This window comes from Arachis hypogaea, chromosome 15 (assembly GCF_003086295.3).
Source record: "Arachis hypogaea cultivar Tifrunner chromosome 15, arahy.Tifrunner.gnm2.J5K5, whole genome shotgun sequence".
NCBI lineage: Eukaryota > Viridiplantae > Streptophyta > Magnoliopsida > Fabales > Fabaceae > Arachis > Arachis hypogaea.
This window is the reverse complement of record NC_092050.1, coordinates 9373386-9391153: the sequence shown is the minus strand read 5'-3', so window position 1 is coordinate 9391153 and position 17768 is coordinate 9373386. Positions and strand designations below refer to the sequence as shown.

Below are 17768 nucleotides of genomic sequence, written 5' to 3'. Positions count from 1 at the left end.
AACTTAAAGACGGATATATCAAAGGTGATAGAACCAAGCATATTTCTCCCAAATTCTTCTTCACTCATGATCTTCAAAATCAATGGACAATTGATGTCCAACAGATCCGCTCAAGTGATGATCTGACAGATTTATTCACAAAGTCACTCCCAAAATCTTCCTTTGAAAGATTGGTATATGAGATTGGGATGCGCCGATTTCGAGACATCATCTGATGTCGACAAGAGGGGGAGATTGTACTCTTTTTTCCTTGGTTAGGTTTTTTTCCATTGGGTTTTTCTTGACAAGATTTTTAATGAGGCAGTTTCCATCACTAAAGGATATTGTACTCTTTTTCCTTCACTAAGGTTTTTTTCCACTGAGTTTTTCTTTAGTAAGGTTTTAACGAGGCCAAAACCCAAATGGTCATCTAAGGGGGAGTGTTGTGATAAGAGCTGATGTGGATGACCATTGATTACATGAGCGACTGATTTTTCCAAGCCAAATTAAACTTTAATGAAGTTTGAAAATGAAGCCAATGTATGCCTATAAATAGTGAACCATATATGAAGTAACGTACAATCAATAAAATAACTCTCTCTCTCTTTTACATTGCAATACTTCTTTCACTCTTTTTATACTTCTTTATATTATATTTGTTACATCTTCCTTATTTATTTATTTAATTATTTTATAACATAATAAAACCCCTTTTTGGACCAAGGAGGAGTTCCCCACATAATAATTACAATGGCAGCAGAATTACGGAACACCACAGGAAATCAATGGTTTGACTATCACTTACTGACTAAAGCAAGAATAAAATAAGGGTAAAAGATATTATTATCCCCCCAACAATCACAATAGCAGCAATAATAATGTCTACGCCTCTACCTCATCAGAAAAGCAGCAAGCCTTTGTAGCTTCTTTTGCGGATCACAAGTACTTCCATTCTTTTTCACTCACACATGCACTTGACTTCACAAGCAAGAACCAACTTTCAACTTTAATTAGAAGCAAAATAATTCAGTAACTCCAATTTCCATGAAAATGCGCTGTCAGCAAGGTGTCACGCACTATCTATTTGTCAAATTCCAGAAACTCATCTATATCATACCACCCCCAATCACCATCACCGCAAAAGTTGCGTCACCTCACCTCATAATTACCTCATTGTCCTAATAATTGGAGATAAGGAGAAACATTCTACAAAACTATCATCCTTTTGTTTTCATTATACTATAATTTTTTCATTATGCATGGTACAAATTACGTGGGAGAAAACTACAAGGGAAACAACACTTCCAGATCATATATATTCATCCATTAATATCGCCAGCGACTATTTGACAAACGTTTAATTACACATCAACATGAGTGGGACCAATTTCCTAACTAGTAACTACTCCAATCATGATTCCACGTACCGCGTGGGAGTGTACTAACCTGCTGCTTATTCACGACGAGGACGGTGGGGCTGCAGCTGGTTGGGCCTACCCGTGCGCTTGTCAATAGCCGTCGGCCCATGCGAGTCACAAACATGGGTCTTGAATTTACAACCAAATTTCCTTCCCAGGGCAAACGGGTCCCACCAGGCCCCATCGTCCTGTAGACCGGCCTGGCCCATCTTCTCGATCGTCTTTCTCATGGAGGAACACTCGCGCTCCAGCTGATGCACTCGCGTCCGCATGCTATCCATGTCCAAGCGCAGCACCTGATTGTCCCTCACAGCCACGCGCCACGTGTCACTCCCCACACGATTTCCCTCACCTGCTTCTTCCACCCCACCAAAACTACCTCTCTCCACCAATGCGGCCGCCGCCACCGAGGGCCTCCCTGGCTCCGCCGTCGCCATCAGAGTGCCAGCGATTGCTTGCCGCAGCTGGAGCTGCTCGAAGAAGAGAACCTGAACCACCGCTCGCAGCGGAAGCCTCTCGTTCTGCGCGGCGTGCGTGCATGCCTCTAGAGTCAGCTTCCGACAGTCCAGCACTCCGCAAATCTTCTCTCTCTCCTGTTCCGAAACCCACGGATGCGCCTGCAGTTAACGAAACCCGCAAAGCAACCTTCAGTAACGGATATTATAATAATAACATAATTTTGTGACGGAATCAGATACCTTTAGATAGACGTCAACGGCACGGTAGAGACCGTCGTCGAAGAGTCTCGCTTCATCGGGAAGCGAGATTGCAAGGTTGTAGAATTTTGAGGCCTTGAGATTCGAATCGGAAGCGATCTCGGAAAGATAGCCGTCAATGAGTTTTCCTACGAGCATGAGCGCCGGCGATCTAGGAACGCTGTCGCCTCCATCGATTTCCGAAGCGCTTCGGTGTTCGATACCGTCCAAGAAGTGCCCTAGAATCCTCTCTACGCAATCCACGTCGTATAGCGTTTCGTTGAGGTAGGAGTAGCTGGGAATGAGAAGGTCGTCGAGCGTGGCTTCTTCGAGCTGTGATCCTATCTTCTTTTCCAATACGTCTCTGCAATCTTCCGAAGCATTAAGAATGTTGGCGGTTCGTAAGAGACCGAAAAGGAACCTCGTGGCGGTTGAAGGCTTAGAACTCTTCTCGAGCGGAAGGTTTGAGACTATAGTCTCTAGCAGATCTTTCTGTTCTGCTTCGGTAGCTAACGACGAAGAGGAAGACGAAGATGATGGCAATGGTTTCCGGATAGACCTTGAAACGCCGGGAATGTGTTTCTTTGCGTAATGCATGAGGCAGCTCTCCGTTATCTCTGAATTCATCTCAGCCTCCTTCATTGCGAGAATCAATTGCTTGAAGAGAGGCATACCTAGAAGCGAGATCTCCTCAAACCATGAATATCCACCACTGCCGCTGCCGCCACCACCACCACCGGTGACTCCTCCTCCTCTAATCACGCCATTTCTTCTTCTTCTTGCTGCAGTTTCAATTCCATTCCACATGGCCTGCTTTGACGCAGAGCCACTAGCCGCGGCTATGCTGTCGGCTCCGGCATCGTTCACCGGCCAGCCGAACAATGCCGGATCAGCCGAAGAGGCTCTGGAGACGATGGAATCAATACACCTGATCGGGATGCCTAATTCCTCTGCCATAGGCATTAAACGCTCGCAGGATTTCAACGTTGTAATGGAGTCCTTGATGCTGTTGAGAACGGAGCTAGAGAGGAACCTTTCTGTCTTGGAGATGAGGTTGTCTTCGGAGTACTCCTCCGTCATCTCTAGAAACTCTCCGGCGCAGCGAAGAGAAGCCACGTTGGAAGGGGACAAGTCGATTTTGACACCGTAGCAGAACTTCGCAGCCAATTCAAAGGCCTCGGAACCGCCGGGGAACTCTGTAAACGTTAACTGAAAGTGTTGTTCTAAGATTTGATCTTCTTCTTCGTCCTCTGATTGCGCTTCTTCGGGTCTTGCGGCGGAGGAATGTTTGGCTTCTTGCTCCGTTATGAGTTGGTGGAGCTTCCTACTTTTTGACATGAGAGGGAACTGAAAAAAAAAAAAAAGAAGAAAAAAACGTGACAGCTAACTTTCAGTGAATGTGAATGAAGGTATGAAGTAGCATGGTTGATAGGGTAGGCATAATGTTAACCTTGTGAAGATGGAAGTTCATGTCATCAACTTCAACAACAATATCACTCGGCAATCCCGTTGTGCAGAACCTGCAGAGAGAGGAAAATGTATGAATTTTTTTTTATGGATATCTCGTTCTCATGAGAGAGAGATAGAGATTCATCTAACCATGCTTGCCCTTTTGAGGAGAGTTTTTTCTCTGTCGCCATTTTCGTTTTTCTCAGCAAAGTTTGCTAATACTCTCTCAGAAGTCGTGGTACGGCCTTAGTAGGTAGTTAGATCCATGAAAATCATCAGAATAATAGTAGTAACTTCAGTTGAAATGGAATCTAGAGAGACTGAAAAGTTTGTGGATATGAGAGATTAGAGTGATTCAAATGTTAGGGGAGAAAAATAGAGGTTTTAGGTCACCCGAAAATAATTGTAGGTGTGATATGCAAAGGATGAAGCAGACTTGACTAGAATAGCCAATTGCATAAAATGGAAGATGGGAATGAAAAGAAATTGTCTTGTTGCACTTTATGTAGGTAAAGAACAGATTAAAATTCATCAAAAGAAAAAAAAGATAGAAAGGAAAAGATGAAGAGTAGGGTGTAAACAGTATGGAATCCACAAACTCAAAGCGGACAAATGGGGCTTTGAGCAAATTCCTATAAAGGGGATCATAAAGGGTTGTTTCCTTCCTTTATCAACACTTCCTTTCTTCTTTTTCTTCTTTCATTTCTTTTTTTTCTTCTCTTTTATTTTTATTTTATTTTTTTCTGTCTGCTGAATTGGATCAGAATATCACTCTCTAGTCTCACCTACTGAATCGGACTCAGCAAAAGAGAGCTTCCTTTGATGAGTTTTCCTCCTAGAGCCCTTGAAAAGGATTTAATCAGGCATTACCTCATATAAGCATTGCTTGCCAACTAGGTGAATATCGCTTTTGCGTAACTGATGGATGAATATTTTATGAGTGAACTTCTTATTTGATCTCCTATTGACTTGGTTCCCTTGTTTTAACTTAATTAAATCATTCCAACATTATATTACACTATATGCAAATGCTAAAGGTGGACCTTTACATAGCCATGTTCCCACCAGCCTTACATTCCACAATGTCTTCAACTAGTTAATCAATGCAGTATCAATGATAATGGACCTCACAAAAGCATGGAATTCATTGAAGTCTTCTCTTATATGAAATTAATCTCTGTCATCCATAACGTAAGTTTATTTTTGTCTGTATTGTTGAAGACTTAAGAAATGTAGCATTGGTCAAAAAGCAAGATAAATATATGTAGTTAACTTAAAAATGTTATATGACTATGCATTAGATGGTTGATTTTGATTATCTCTGGGGTATAAATAAATGCAAATTGCTAGTCATGTATACCGAGTGGTACGGTATATTAATTATACAATTCAGAGTCAAGACATAAACGCTGCTCCAACTCCTCTACTCTCAAACCAAATAATTATTAAAGAAAAAAGAAATGGAAAAGGACAAAGGAAGCCAACATCTGCATTCATGTTGCCATATCTACCATCTCATAGTTCCTACCTTAGAATTTATGGCTGCCTTTAATGATTAGACAAGAATTGTAAGATACGTTACTCCATTGCAACTTCAAAATGATGGGGTGTATTTTAAAAGAGCTCAGGCAGATTTCAAATGCCCTCAAATTTTGGTAGCGCTAGCGAAACAATATTTAAAATTATTTTATATAATATATTCTATAATTTAATTATATATTTAATATATTTAAAGTTATAGAATTATTCTAATAATAATTAATAAATGTTAAATAAGATAATTTTTGATTGATTTTTTATTTTTTCTTAAATATTGTTGTTAATAAAATAGTTAATGGAAGACAGATCACAAATACGAGAATGTGGCAAATAGGTTTGAGGATATCTATGTTACTCCTTTTTCACACTATTGGGCTATTGGCGACTCTCTCTCAGACGATATAAAAGAGAGGAACTGTGCCAAAATTGTCAATAACATAGCCTTGTCACTAATTGTTATTGGGCAGTCTTCATTGAAAAAAGTGAGTAGTGAGGACTATAAAGACAAACCACCAAAAACCAAAATTCCTCCAATTCAGAAATAATAGTGGATTATTAGCAGACGCAATTGGTGGATAGCTTTCGTTGATTTGGATTATGGCAACATTAGTCTTACTTAACAGCTGGTAATTTTAGCATTATTTTATCCTAAACATCAAATATCCTAGGGCTCGAGGACACAAAAATTTACAAAGTATTATGGGCAAAATATGGCAGCACATAAACCACGGCAAATAATAATAAAGGAAATCCATAACAGAGCCATTTAAATACCTAGCACAAGAGCAGAGGAATTTATTCTTTATTTTTTATTAATAGACCCATTAACATAGAGAAGAATTTAGGATAATCTGAGTCACAAGCTCATGACTAGTCGAAGATTACATTTATTAATATAATATAAGCGACCTTAACCATTTGTTTATTGCAAGGCACGATGGCATCCGACAATATCCATCTCTATCCCTCTGCATCCCACCATCAGGCTAAAATAATCACAGCAGATCAGCATCCGAGGCTGCTTCAAGAATTTTGAGGGTTACTATTGCCTGCAAAAAAGCAACAATCATATTATAATAGTCAACGTTGTGTGCGTGTTATTCCTCTTTATGGATTATATTGTAAAAACATAATAATTGGTTCGGACCTTGAGAGGGGTTTGCAGATTGCGGCGGTGCTGGTTGAGAGGGTGTGACAGCAACACCAGGCCAGGGACGGCAGTCGCAGCGCTTTTGCTCATCGATGGTGTTGTAGAGAGAGTTCAAATGCCTGCCACAACCACCCCATGTGTACTTCCCACAGGTTTTACAGTCCACCCGATAACACATCCTCCAAATCTTAGAGTAAACCTCGTGATGTTTGTCTTACACAATGAGGCAGTACATACCCCATTTTATCATTCCATTCTCACATCGGTTTCGCCAACCGTTCTCTTTGTTTGTCTCGTCTCTTGTCACATCCGAACCACAGATAGCGCCTAGCAATTAAATCGGCAACCACCAATTATTAATGGATATAAGTATTCCCTTGTCCCCTACGATTACAATTGGCGCGTAGGTCGTAACAATCGTTCGACACCCAAAAAACAAGGTCTTGTTGCGTGCTCTATGCCTCAATGCCCATCTTCTCTATGCAAGGTTACAAAAACAGAGCAAGTATTTTAGAGCGACATGTTTGGATTAAAGTTTGCAAACTTTTTTATAAAATTAATTTTACAAACTTAATTTTGATAAAAAAGTAAATTGGTGTTAATGTAATTTATATTTGATAATTTTGTATCAAAATAGATTATAATAAAACGAATATTATTTGGATTAGATTATTTAAAATTATATTTAGACAAAAATTACTAAAAAAGACATAAATTTATATCATTTAAAATATTTATTTGTAAAACAGCTATAAAAAATTCAAGAATTTTGATGATTATTTTTTGTATCTCTTATTGTAAACGAGATTAAATGGCAAAATTAGTAGATAAAAAATAAATTCTTCAATTAATTTTTTCAATTTATTAATTGAACGCAAAAGTTACAATTTATTGCTTATGGCAACCAGGAGTCTAAACCCAGAATTATGTTCGCATTTAGAGAAAAAAAAGTTACCAAACAAAAAATTACGTATTTGCCAAACACATCCTAAAATTTTTAAATAGTGAAAGCAACACCACAGTTTTATCCATTTTCTTCACTTGAGAATTGAGATAAACTCTGACCAGGTTAACAATATAATCCAAAAAATTTCTAATAGTTTCAGGTTTTGGAAGGTATGGCCTCGGCCAGCCCCCCGTTGGCATTGGATTCATATCCACCTTGGACTGGGTATCATCTAAGACATTGTTTGGGGCTTGTTTTTTGTTCCGGGATAAAAATGATGTAGAAACTTACATAGATGAGCTCGCTTCGTAATTTTACAAATCAAACTCATCCATGAATTTTGACCCCCTTAACCATCCACAGAACTAGCATAATATAGTTCACGGTTGTGTGAGTAACATCTAAACCTTTTTAAACTTGAGATAACGTCAATTAAATGCACGGGGCATACAATAGCAATATAAGGAATCACATAACACTCCCTACAAACGATTCTTTTAGTCGCCAGAATGTATGATAGCATTACAAGTTCAAGTTAAACTCTCCATATGAAAAGACCAAGACCTAGATATATCAAGATTTGTCGCCATCGCCTTTGCCATCAGTTGATTCTAGTGATGGTTTTTTTGGTGCGCTGGCTTCTGGTACACTGGAATTTGATGGACGCTTAACTCCCCTACCTACCACACCAAGATGTGTGACTCCGGTGGATCCATTGGTGTGAGCAGTGGAAATGGTTGGAGAGTCAAAACCTGCACTGCTGTCAGCAGTAGCCATCTGTGAGGAGCTCACTTTTCCTGGAGATGATTCCTTCGCACCTGCCTTGGCAGCTGCTATTCCCAGGATCTCGGAAAGAATTGATTTTGGATTCAAAACCAGCTGCTGCAGATCTTCAAGCTGCAAATCCATATATTCCAATCAATATCAAAATAACAAACGAACAAAGATATAACTTGCAAGATTTTCTCCAGCCTACCTTCTTTTCCAATTCACTTGAGAGACCTTTGAGAGTTTCAATCTCTGCCTGTTTATCTGAAACCGAGTTTTCAAACTCAGATGTTTGTACATTCTGTTGTGACTCGGAAACAGAGGATGTTGAGTCCAATATCCTCTTTACTTCTTCTGTAAGCCGATGTAACCTTGCTTTACAAACAGATGTAGCCTTTTCACAATAAGGAATTGCTTCTTGAGGTCTAGAACCAACCTCCAAACACAAACATATACGGAAATTTCTTAATTCAAAAGTTAAGGGAATCTAGCAGTGTAAGAGAACATAAACGGTCATCCTAAATTTAAGAGCTAGCTGTCAGCAACTTCATTAATTCATTGAAAGTTATTTAGTCATCTCTTGTCTCAATTTTTTGCTACCAATTTAAACTGGCAGAAGATTACACGCATCAGTAATATCATGGATCTAGATAAAGAAATTTGAAGAGGATACAAGTCAGCAATTTTCCTATCATCTGGTTCAACCAGCTGTTCTAAAATGGATAGTGCCTTCTGGTAATCAGAGAGAGAAGTTTCAAAATCCTCTGCACAAAACAAAGATAGGAAAAATCCATTTAATAAATCCTCTACTCTTGTGAATCTGTGTGTGCTTGGGAAAGGAAAGCTCAGTTGAATTAAAATTATATAAAAGATCACAGGAGGACCTCTTTCCAATGCAACATCTGCCAATGCTGATAATATGTCAACTTGTTCTATTGTATTGACAGAGTGCTTTTCAACAATGGCTCTAGCTATATCAAGCATTTTCCATGCCAAGTCCAGGTCAGACTCATCTTCATCAGCTTCTGCCAAGTCCTCAGCATCACTATCCTCCTCATCTTCTTCCTGGTCATTCTTAGCAGACTCTGTTACATATTTTAAAAAATAAAACAATGAGATAGATCTGAAAACTATGGATGAGTGACACTGTACTTTCACAAAGTGAAAGTGTCAATTCCTAAAAACTTCATGAGGCTTACATAATAGTATTCACAACCCTACCCAATATGAGCCAATCACAAGCTTTCTTATCCCACCAACCATCAACAAGTGACAACTAGCTTTCTAAGAACATTTTTACTTCTATCTTCAATTAAACAGTTTAGTAATGATTGATCTGGTAACCTTCAATAGAAGATAAAATTCTATGAACTCCTTCATATAGCAAATTCCATAAAACAGTCTCCCTTATTCACAATGACTTGTGAAGGGAAGTATAATGCGGAACAGAACAACACATTCAAATGAAAACATGACAGAACATTCTTAACAGATTGAACATCAACTTATTTCTAAATTTAGTAGTAATAATCAATTTACACTAGAAACAATTCACTAACCATCATCCACTGCTGGACCCTGGTCAGTTGAAGTTACATCCTGCTCAATGTTGCTTGAAAAAGATGCAGTAGAAGATTCAGCATTTACAGAACTCTTCATAGATCCATCTTTTGTGGAGCCATGTTGAGATCCATCCTCCTTCTTGGGCACATCAGCCAAAGGATCAGTTTCCTCCTGAGCCTTGTATAATAGTGCGCAGCCATATTTGTAGTAGGTGTGTACACACTCGGGAGCAAGTTCACCATAGCGGGAAACTCTATTTTGAATAAAATTGTCTCTCAGAACATTGAATATATTAAAACGAATCATAGAAATGCAAAGGGAGATATGCCAGGGTAAACCTATATTCAGTTAATCAATTTGTACCAATAAGAGTGCAACAAGTTGTTTTGACAAAAATGAACTTGGTGGAACTAAAATCCGAAAATATCATCATAATTTTCTCAGTCCGGGCACAAACTACTTTAAGAGCTTATACGGGTGCCATTAAGTTGTTAGAAGATCATTTTTTTTAGGGTGTTTGGCAAAATCTTAGTAAAAGTACTAGGGAAAAAAGATCTTTTTTTAAAAGTTACAATTTACATCTTTTTAAAAAAAAAGATCTTTTTTACTAAATAAATGTTTCTAACATAATAAATTAACAAAAAAGTACTTTTATATTGTTGTACATAGGCATAATTGTTAGATAAAAAGATATTTTCACATGAGATATACAAACATATAATTACTTTTACTTTTCTAAAATGATCTTTTAAAACAAATCACTTAAAAAAAGATATTTTCGTAGGAGCTTTACCCAAACAAGCACTGAAACATCACTTGTACCCAAAGTTTTCCAAGATATACGCTATGTTTAGGTGAAAATTTTAGACGAAAATGCATACATTAAACTTATTAACATGTGTATAATGTAAGAAATGAGAACTAACGTGATTTCATTTCATCTATCAATATTCTCGACTAATAAAGCAGAGATTTTAAACCCGAACTGGATAACTACATGTTCCTTTTGGGATGGAGCATGTATGATGGTGACGCATCTAAGTCTCTAACTATTGCATTCATGCAAATCAAACAATTGCTCCCATGGAATTTCTGAATATTAGCTACCATCTTGGTCATGAATCCATCCGATTTGCAACCTAATACTATTAACGTGCACTTCCAAGATAAAATATCTCTTACCTATTTGGCTATTTCTCTATCTTTTTACAGAAAAGATCAAAGTTAAAATGAAGCGCCAGCGAGAAGCAAAAGACAAACCTGATCTCAAGAGCGCGGCTGAAGTTATCAGCTGCCTCTCCAAAATCGTTCTCTTTCATGGCCGTGTTCCCCTTCTCCATTAGCTCATCCGCGAACTCCAAGGACTTCTGAGGATCACTACCGGAAGCTTCTCCGGCGTTGTCGCCGTTGGAAACCGAAACCGAAACCGACTCCGCTCCGCCTTGCGCCGTGGATTCCACGGTAGCATCCACAGTGATTCCGCTCTTTTCATGGTCGGCAGGGTTTACAGTTTCAACAACAGCAACAGTTTCCGCTGGCTGAGCCACTGTGGCAGAGGTTTCAGATGCAGCAGCTTCTTCCGCCATTGTCACCTGTGAGAGAGAGAGAGAGAGAAGGGAGAGAGGTTTGAGCTAGGGTTTGATATTCTGGCGCAAAATACGAAAAAATGAAAAGGAAAGCGCAAAATAGAACCCGAACCGGAACCGGAAATAAGCCATTCAACCCGAACAGTTTGGTTTTTACACGTGTCAAGGTAATAGTGATACATAAATTGGGGAAATTTTCGAAATTAAATATGTTAACAATTTGCAAAAAGCGAGTGGCCACAAGCTGAGGATCACTGGTCAGCGAGTGAGTGATTGAGTGTTGTGGTGACGGAAGCTATGGTTTGTGCAATTTCACCACCGTTTTCAGCTCTCTCTCTTCAACGTCTCAGCGTGCGCAATGCGACATCTTACTCAAGTAAGCCGCAGAAGATAACTAACAAGCCAGTAACGGCCTTACCGGGTGCCGTTCCCTCGGGGCGGAGGCAGCTGCTTTTGTTACTGACGGCGTCTGCGGGATTGGCGGCAAAGGAAGCGGTTGCGGAGGATATTCCACTGTTCGGGATACGGAAGAGTTTGAAGAGGGTGGAGGAAGAGGCCGAGGAGATCGTGAGGGAAGGATTTGAAGCCGCGGACAAGGGCCTCGAGTCAGCAGAGAAGGGGCTGGAGACGGCGGAGAGAGGGCTAGAGGCGGCGGAGAAGGGGATAGAGACGGCGGAGAGGGAGATAACGTCTGCAGTGAGCTTTGGGGATTTGGCGCAGGCGGGAGTGGTGGCCGGAGCGGAGTTTTTGGGGGTTTTGGTTGCGACGGCAGTGGTGAACGGTATTCTTGGGCCTGAAGCTCAAAAATCATCGTGACTCGTTGGTGCGAATTCGCGTTACAATTGCTGAATATATTTGTCTTGTGTTAATACTTAATATTGTCATTATTGATGTATATCATGTTTGTTTTTTAATTTTAATCATTGTTGTAGCATCTGATCGTATTATTTGGAGATATTGGCGTTGTAAGATATCCGAGAAACTACTTATACTCGCTGCTTGTTTGTAACGTATAATCCCATCAGAAATTTAGAATGGAGAGTTAAATGACTGCTTCTGTCACCCAAAATAAAGTGCGTGGTGCTGTTGAAGTAGGTTACCAAATCTATGTGAAATTTCAGTACATTTATGGGTTTTGGTGGAAAGTGTAACTGTGAAAGAGGGCAATGTAGTAGGTAAGGCTTTCACGCATTTCATGGTTCTTGTATTATGAACATTGTGCAACTCAAAGTAGATATGAATAACAATTATTAGCTCAAACATCACGGTAGTCATTTTGTCTATATCTATATAAAGCTATAAAATTATACCCAAAGGTATATGTTATTTCCAGCTGTAATTGTACATTGTACATATTCCTATATGCATGTTGAATTTTGTATATTGCTTACTGATGAAAAGAGTCCTGGAGGTCGTCAGAATCCTATTGCCAATCATACACAAAATTAACTATATAACAATTAACTGCTAAAAAGAAAAGAAAACTGTTATATGCCTCGAGTATTCACATTGCTGAGATGCTTTTGTCAATGAACTGCATTGTCCAACAAACTGTTTGTTGAAGGTGAGCTGTGTCCACTTGACCAAGGATCCTGCACTGATACAGGAGAGCTGTCCTTTGCCTCCATTGATTTCAAAAAGCTTCCGGTCTTCTGCGTAACGATCAATATCTCATTCCCTTGCCCTGCTTTATTTAACTTAATACCGCCCAGTGACTTGTCACTTCCTCTGCGAGGAGATGAGTTTCCGGACCCAACTGATGAAGCTAGGCACATATTTTCCTCGGTGGATGCCCATCCACTGCGCTTGATGTGTTCTAGCTCCTCTGCCACTTCCATCATACTAGGCCTCATGTCGCTATGGAAAGCAAGACACCTAAATGCAAGCTCAGCCACCTTATGAATTGAATAGAGTGTCCAAGCATCTTGATGTGGTTCAAGGAAGGGATCTATGATCTCATCTATGGCACCCCTCCTAATCCTATCAACAGCAAGTGCTGCTAAATTGACCTCACTTTGCTGTCGACCGAAATCAACCACTTTCAAGGCAGTTATTATCTCTACCAAAACCACTCCAAAGCTGTAGACATCACTTTTATCAGAAAGATGGAAGTTCTGGTGGTATTGGGGATCAACATAACCCGGAGTCCCTTGTGGAGCAGTTGAGATATGTGATGTTTCTGTCATGCCAAGCCTAGAAAGCCCAAAATCGGCAACTTTAGATTTGAAGCTGTAATCCAAGAGTATATTACTAGATTTGATGTCTCTGTGGTAAATTGGTGGATGAATTGCTGAATGAAGATATGCGATTGCTTTAGCAGTTTCAGTTGCAATAGTAAGTCTTATTGTCCATGGAAGACCTTTACCCCTCTCTCTTTGCAGATGCTGAGAAAGTGTTCCATTAGGCATATATTCGTAAACAAGGATCTGCTCTCCCTCCTCTATGCAGCAACCAAGAAGGCGAACTAGATTAGCATGACTCACAGAAGAAAGGAGCTTGATCTCATTCATGACTTGGTCAACGCCGTTGGTATCTCTGTGCCTTATCTTTTTTATAGCAACCCACTCATCATTGTGAAGTTTTCCAGCATAAACTGTACCAAAAGCCCCAGTTCCCAGCCTTTGCTTGTCAGAGAACGAATTTGTTGCTCTTTCAATTTCTTTGTAAGGGTAGAAAGGTACACTGGAGTTGCCTGCAGCTTCACGCAAGAGGCGCTTTGCTGTTGTATGTTTGCTCAACCAAGCAGAACGGCGCCTGGCACAGTAGCATACGAGAGACAGAAGAACAGCCACGGCCAAAACTCCAGTTGTGATCACTGTCGAGTGTGAACAATAACGTTATGATTAATCAAAATATTTTTCTGTTACATGTTGTGTTTGGAAAATAGAAGAGAAGAAAAACAGGTATTGGAAGCTAACGAATCATGCATATGGAATGATAGCATAGTGATTAGTGAATGAATGATTAACTCGTCAACATGGACAATCCTATGAAATTCATTACTTCATCGGGTAGCCCGGAAATAAATCTATGCAATATGCTATGATATATGAGATCATACTCTAACAGTAATTAGTACAAAAGGAAGCTAATTGCGTAAAGATGTAGAGTATGGTTGTACCTCCAACAATAACACCTATTTTGGTTGTTTTTCCACATCCCCCCGATGTTACTGTTGATGCACTGCAACTTAAAACTGAATCAATTGATCACAAGAAGCAAAGTATCAGAAATGAGAAAATGACTATTTAAAAAAAGTTTAGTCTCCAACTGAAAAATAATAAACTCATTTTTCCACAACTGAAAAGAATAAATGTTTACTCTAAGTCAAACTTACGGGTCTTTTAATTTATACAAAGCTAGACCCTATTGGATATTAACATTTTGTTCATTAAACCCAATGGGGTGCCACGATTTATAAGCAAACCAAAGACACCCCATATGTCCCGGGAGGTGTAGGGTATAAATCGATGGTTTAAGAACAACGAATATTTGTAAGCAAATTATGTTAAGACAACTTAGTCACACGCTATTTTCTTTAAGTAAAAGGCCCACAATCTCAACTACCTGAACTATTTAAGTATTTATAGGTTCCATCAAATCAGGTAATTCAAAAAGAAAATCCTCAAATAGCAGGTAACGCACCATTTACTATTTGTTAATAGGAAAAGCAAAAAACGTTTTAACTTTCACCTTTGTTTCTGATTTTAGACATCTACTAGAAATTAGAAACTGTGACTCACATTACACTCAATATCCATTGTCAAGAAAACGTGAATAAACAAATTATGGGAGATGTTGAGAAGCTTTGACCATCCACCCTAAAAGAAAGAAAGTTTCAAATCAAATCTATCCAACCAGACATGTGCAGCCAGAACATGTTGACTTTGGATCTGGAAGGATTCTTTATCTGGTATATTACCATTCAAACCAAATATGTACACCAAATAGAAAAATAATTTAAAGAAAAAAAATCAAAACACATCCCCTGTTTATTTCCCATGACAATGAATTCATCAGGAGCATCAAAATTAGTATGCATAAAATTCAAACAGGAGTAAAACTCCCATGTAATGAACATTTGCTTCACTTCCATTTCCACATCACTGCAACATCAAGGGACGTATGAGGGCCCTCATGGTCCACGAGATTACAGGAATCAAAATAATGAACCTTATCACATAGGAAAAGTCGATGTGCCTCATGCCCTCATGTGCTCCCAACAAAATAAATCTTTGTTGATATTGTCCCTTAATAAAGCAATAACCAATCTTTTGACCATTCCAAAACAAAAGAATCTCCCCCCCCCCCCCCAAAAAAAAAAAAAAGGAAATCCTGGTCTTAACTTTACATCTTTCATGAGACATATCAAGATGATAATTCAACAAAGAACGAGGCTTGCCAAGTCTTTTGCAGAGATGATAAGATTGCGTGAAAAATGTCATGGTTCAAATTATCTTATTCAGTGCTCCAGCTGGGAGTATAATTAAACTACCTTATTCTTAAACAGTTTAAGGTCACATCTTAGAAAGAAAATCTTTCTTGTAAAATATTATTCAAAACCAAACATGTATCTAATCCATTGAACTACTACACACCAATTTTCCACGAAACAGAAATTAAGGTGGCGCAACATGGTTGCTCAGCAAAAAAAGCCACAACCAGGTGTTACATTCCCGATTGACCCATCAAACCCCGCATGGCCACGGCCATAAGAATCAAAAGCATAACAATTATTATAATAATAACCAAAAATAGATGGCACTTGCAAGGAATAATAAAATGATGACTTTATTAAAAAATTCTAAATATCTTATTCTCAATCAAAATGGGCTGAAGAAAAAACACACCTCTCCGGCAACCGGTACCGTTGATGAAACCATCTCCCTGGAAGCCATGAAGGCACTGGCAGCGAAACCCTGAACTATTTTTCCCCTGAGGATTCGTTACATCTGTACAGGTAGCGTTTTGAGAGCAACCAGAATCATGACAAGAACCCTGAATCCACCACCCCAACTCAACCACCTGAAACTGCAGAAATAATAGCTCCTTGCTCTGCCCAAGAGCAACCGAAGAGAACAAGAACTTGCAACGAGTGTTTTTCAATTCATCGAAACTCAAAACATCACCAACAATAACGTTGTTTCTCTGTTTCTGGCTCTGCGGGGTGAAACAACTGATGTTACCGCTGCTGCTGTCGCAGCTCTCCACCTCAGCCTGGCCGCCTGTGAAGGTGGAGGCGGGGATAACGCAGCCACCTTGCTCCTCCGTGCAGTTCTGCACGAGGAAGCTGTTGTTCCTCGTGGGGGCAAAATTGTCATTGAAGAGTGGCTTAATAGATCCCATGGTGCGGTTGCATTTCGCGGGTAGGCTGATGAAAATGGTGCTAGCTGTGATGTTCTGAACCAGAAAGCCGCCAACTTTGACTTGGTCTTTGGTACAGTTCAGTTTCACTTCGCAGCCTTCTGAGAACCCAAAAGGGTAGTTCAGGGTTTTCCCTCCGCAATGGCGATCGCAGTTCGTCAAGTTTTGTGCTCTCGTCAAAGCCATCAAGATTGTGAGCACGATAAAGAAGCTTGTGTGGTGGTGATGAAGAAGAAACATCTTTGAATTGGAATTGAACGAAACGGCGTAATCATCACCCTTCTGAAATAAAAGAGAAGCACGGAGTCAGCTTAGGTTTAAGTTTTTGCTCAAATTAAATCAAAGTTTTGATTTTTCTTATTAAAAGCATCATTTGGCGGATTATACGGGAAATTAGAAGTATGCGATGGAAACAGTTGGGGTAGTCATCTATCTCAATAAATGCCGCCTCATATTGAAGAGAACCACTGAATCATAATTAATAGAGTCTTGATTTTGATACCAATTGTTGTGAGAGACGCACCTTCAAGATTGTGCAATGGGTGAGCTGAAATGAATGGATGTAGCAGTTGGAGAAGCAAACGATGGAATAGAGATAATAAATTTCTGATTGAAGGAATGAAGAAGAAGCAGCAGCAGTAGAAGCAGCAACTCTTGGGAGGTATTAACGTCGTTGGCGTCGTTCACACTTGTTGTGTGAGTTGCGTGTGGGTCTTTTGTCGTGTGAGGGAGAGAACTTAAACCCGGTCCACATCCACATCGTTTTCTTCGTTACCCTTTCACTTATTTAAGGGAAGTTTTTATTGAGTGCCATATATACCCTTCCATTTTTGTTGTCTGCACCAAAAAGCCCTTGGTCTCTGGATGAAATTGCATGCACTGCACTTATTATACCATGTTTGACTAACTGGGGAGAGTTTAATTATCCGGTGAATCAATGAAGGAATACAGAATGATGTTGTTCGCTTTTCAAATTGTCCACTCCACCGTGTATGCTCTTCTAGGTTCTCACTGCTAACCTTCCATCATTACATCATAGCAATATTTTTCACTCCATTTGGTCCGATGTTGAGCGGAAGATCCAATCCAAATCTTTTCATTTCTACACAGAAGTTAATAATAAATCTAAACAATATACATGACAAAAAATTCATAAAATAATTGAATTAATTAAGAAAAAAATAATAAATTAATGTCTTAATTTTTATGAAAGAATGTGCATACACATTTTTGTTATTTTTTATAAATTGTATATTTGTTTTTATATTAAATAAAATTTAAATATTATTTATATAAAAATATATATCCAAC

The 17768-nt window shown here is 39.1% G+C and overlaps 4 protein-coding genes and 1 long non-coding RNA gene across 7 annotated transcripts; 1 reads left to right on the top strand and 4 right to left on the bottom strand.

Annotated features, from left to right (window-relative positions):
• Positions 1-1183: 1183 nt before the first annotated feature.
• Positions 1184-4531, bottom strand: LOC112748833 (BTB/POZ domain-containing protein At5g66560). Its single transcript, XM_025797077.3, has 4 exons — positions 3692-4531; positions 3543-3612; positions 2096-3439; positions 1184-2014 (listed from the first exon to the last, which is right to left on the bottom strand). Exons 1-4 carry the CDS (start codon positions 3730-3732, stop codon positions 1433-1435), a joined length of 2037 nt encoding a protein of 678 aa, XP_025652862.1. The 5' UTR covers positions 3733-4531; the 3' UTR covers positions 1184-1432.
• A 1314-nt stretch (positions 4532-5845) lies between these two features.
• On the bottom strand, positions 5846-6761 carry LOC112748830 (uncharacterized). Its single transcript, XR_003175059.3, has 2 exons — positions 6228-6761; positions 5846-6129 (listed from the first exon to the last, which is right to left on the bottom strand). It is a non-coding gene; the product is annotated as an uncharacterized lncRNA (long non-coding RNA).
• Positions 6762-7567: 806 nt separating this feature from the next.
• On the bottom strand, positions 7568-11918 carry LOC112748828 (uncharacterized). 2 transcript variants are annotated; one of them, XM_072217609.1, is made up of 7 exons: positions 11206-11918; positions 10768-11099; positions 9504-9760; positions 8829-9029; positions 8618-8708; positions 8153-8408; positions 7568-8073 (listed from the first exon to the last, which is right to left on the bottom strand). In XM_072217609.1, exons 2-7 carry the CDS (start codon positions 11091-11093, stop codon positions 7750-7752), a joined length of 1455 nt encoding a protein of 484 aa, XP_072073710.1. In that variant the 5' UTR covers positions 11094-11099; positions 11206-11918; the 3' UTR covers positions 7568-7749. The 2 variants fall into 2 exon arrangements, with proteins under 2 accessions (XP_072073710.1, XP_025652857.1); XM_025797072.3 differs by lacking the exon at positions 11206-11918 and having other exon boundaries at positions 10768-11193.
• LOC112748829 (uncharacterized) lies at positions 11391-12353 on the top strand. Its single transcript, XM_025797073.3, has one exon. It carries the CDS (start codon positions 11391-11393, stop codon positions 11907-11909), a length of 519 nt encoding a protein of 172 aa, XP_025652858.1. The 3' UTR covers positions 11910-12353.
• LOC112748826 (wall-associated receptor kinase-like 14) lies at positions 12344-17512 on the bottom strand. 2 transcript variants are annotated; one of them, XM_025797068.3, is made up of 4 exons: positions 16981-17512; positions 15944-16739; positions 14215-14289; positions 12344-13908 (listed from the first exon to the last, which is right to left on the bottom strand). In XM_025797068.3, the coding sequence occupies exons 2-4, from the start codon at positions 16695-16697 to the stop codon at positions 12620-12622; spliced, it is 2118 nt and encodes a 705-aa protein (XP_025652853.1). In that variant the 5' UTR covers positions 16698-16739; positions 16981-17512; the 3' UTR covers positions 12344-12619. The 2 variants fall into 2 exon arrangements, with proteins under 2 accessions (XP_025652853.1, XP_025652854.1); XM_025797069.3 differs by having other exon boundaries at positions 16845-17218.
• Between the last annotated feature and the right edge of the window lie 256 nt (positions 17513-17768).

What these genes read in the sequence shown, in the direction of transcription:
- LOC112748833 (XM_025797077.3), bottom strand. Translation starts at nt 3,732, where the DNA reads ATGGCGACAGAGAAAAAACTCTCCTCAAAAGGGCAAGCATG. An exon ending in TCCTCAAAAGGGCAAGCATG is followed by an intron (nt 3,613 to 3,691) that starts GTTAGATGAATC and finishes CTCTCTCTGCAG; the next exon opens with GTTCTGCACAACGGGATTGC. An exon ending in CCGTTGACGTCTATCTAAAG is followed by an intron (nt 2,015 to 2,095) that starts GTATCTGATTCC and finishes CGTTAACTGCAG; the next exon opens with GCGCATCCGTGGGTTTCGGA.
- LOC112748828 (XM_072217609.1), bottom strand. Translation starts at nt 11,093, where the DNA reads ATGGCGGAAGAAGCTGCTGCATCTGAAACCTCTGCCACAGTGGCTCAG. An exon ending in GATAGGAAAATTGCTGACTT is followed by an intron (nt 8,409 to 8,617) that starts GTATCCTCTTCA and finishes TTTTGAATTAAG; the next exon opens with AAATTTCCGTATATGTTTGT. An exon ending in CAAGTGAATTGGAAAAGAAG is followed by an intron (nt 8,074 to 8,152) that starts GTAGGCTGGAGA and finishes ATGGATTTGCAG; the next exon opens with CTTGAAGATCTGCAGCAGCT.
- LOC112748829 (XM_025797073.3), top strand. Translation starts at nt 11,391, where the DNA reads ATGGTTTGTGCAATTTCACCACCGTTTTCAGCTCTCTCTCTTCAACGT.
- LOC112748826 (XM_025797068.3), bottom strand. Translation starts at nt 16,697, where the DNA reads ATGTTTCTTCTTCATCACCACCACACAAGCTTCTTTATCGTGCTCACA. An exon ending in CGGTACCGGTTGCCGGAGAG is followed by an intron (nt 14,290 to 15,943) that starts GTGTGTTTTTTC and finishes CAATTGATTCAG; the next exon opens with TTTTAAGTTGCAGTGCATCA. An exon ending in AATAGGTGTTATTGTTGGAG is followed by an intron (nt 13,909 to 14,214) that starts GTACAACCATAC and finishes CACACTCGACAG; the next exon opens with TGATCACAACTGGAGTTTTG.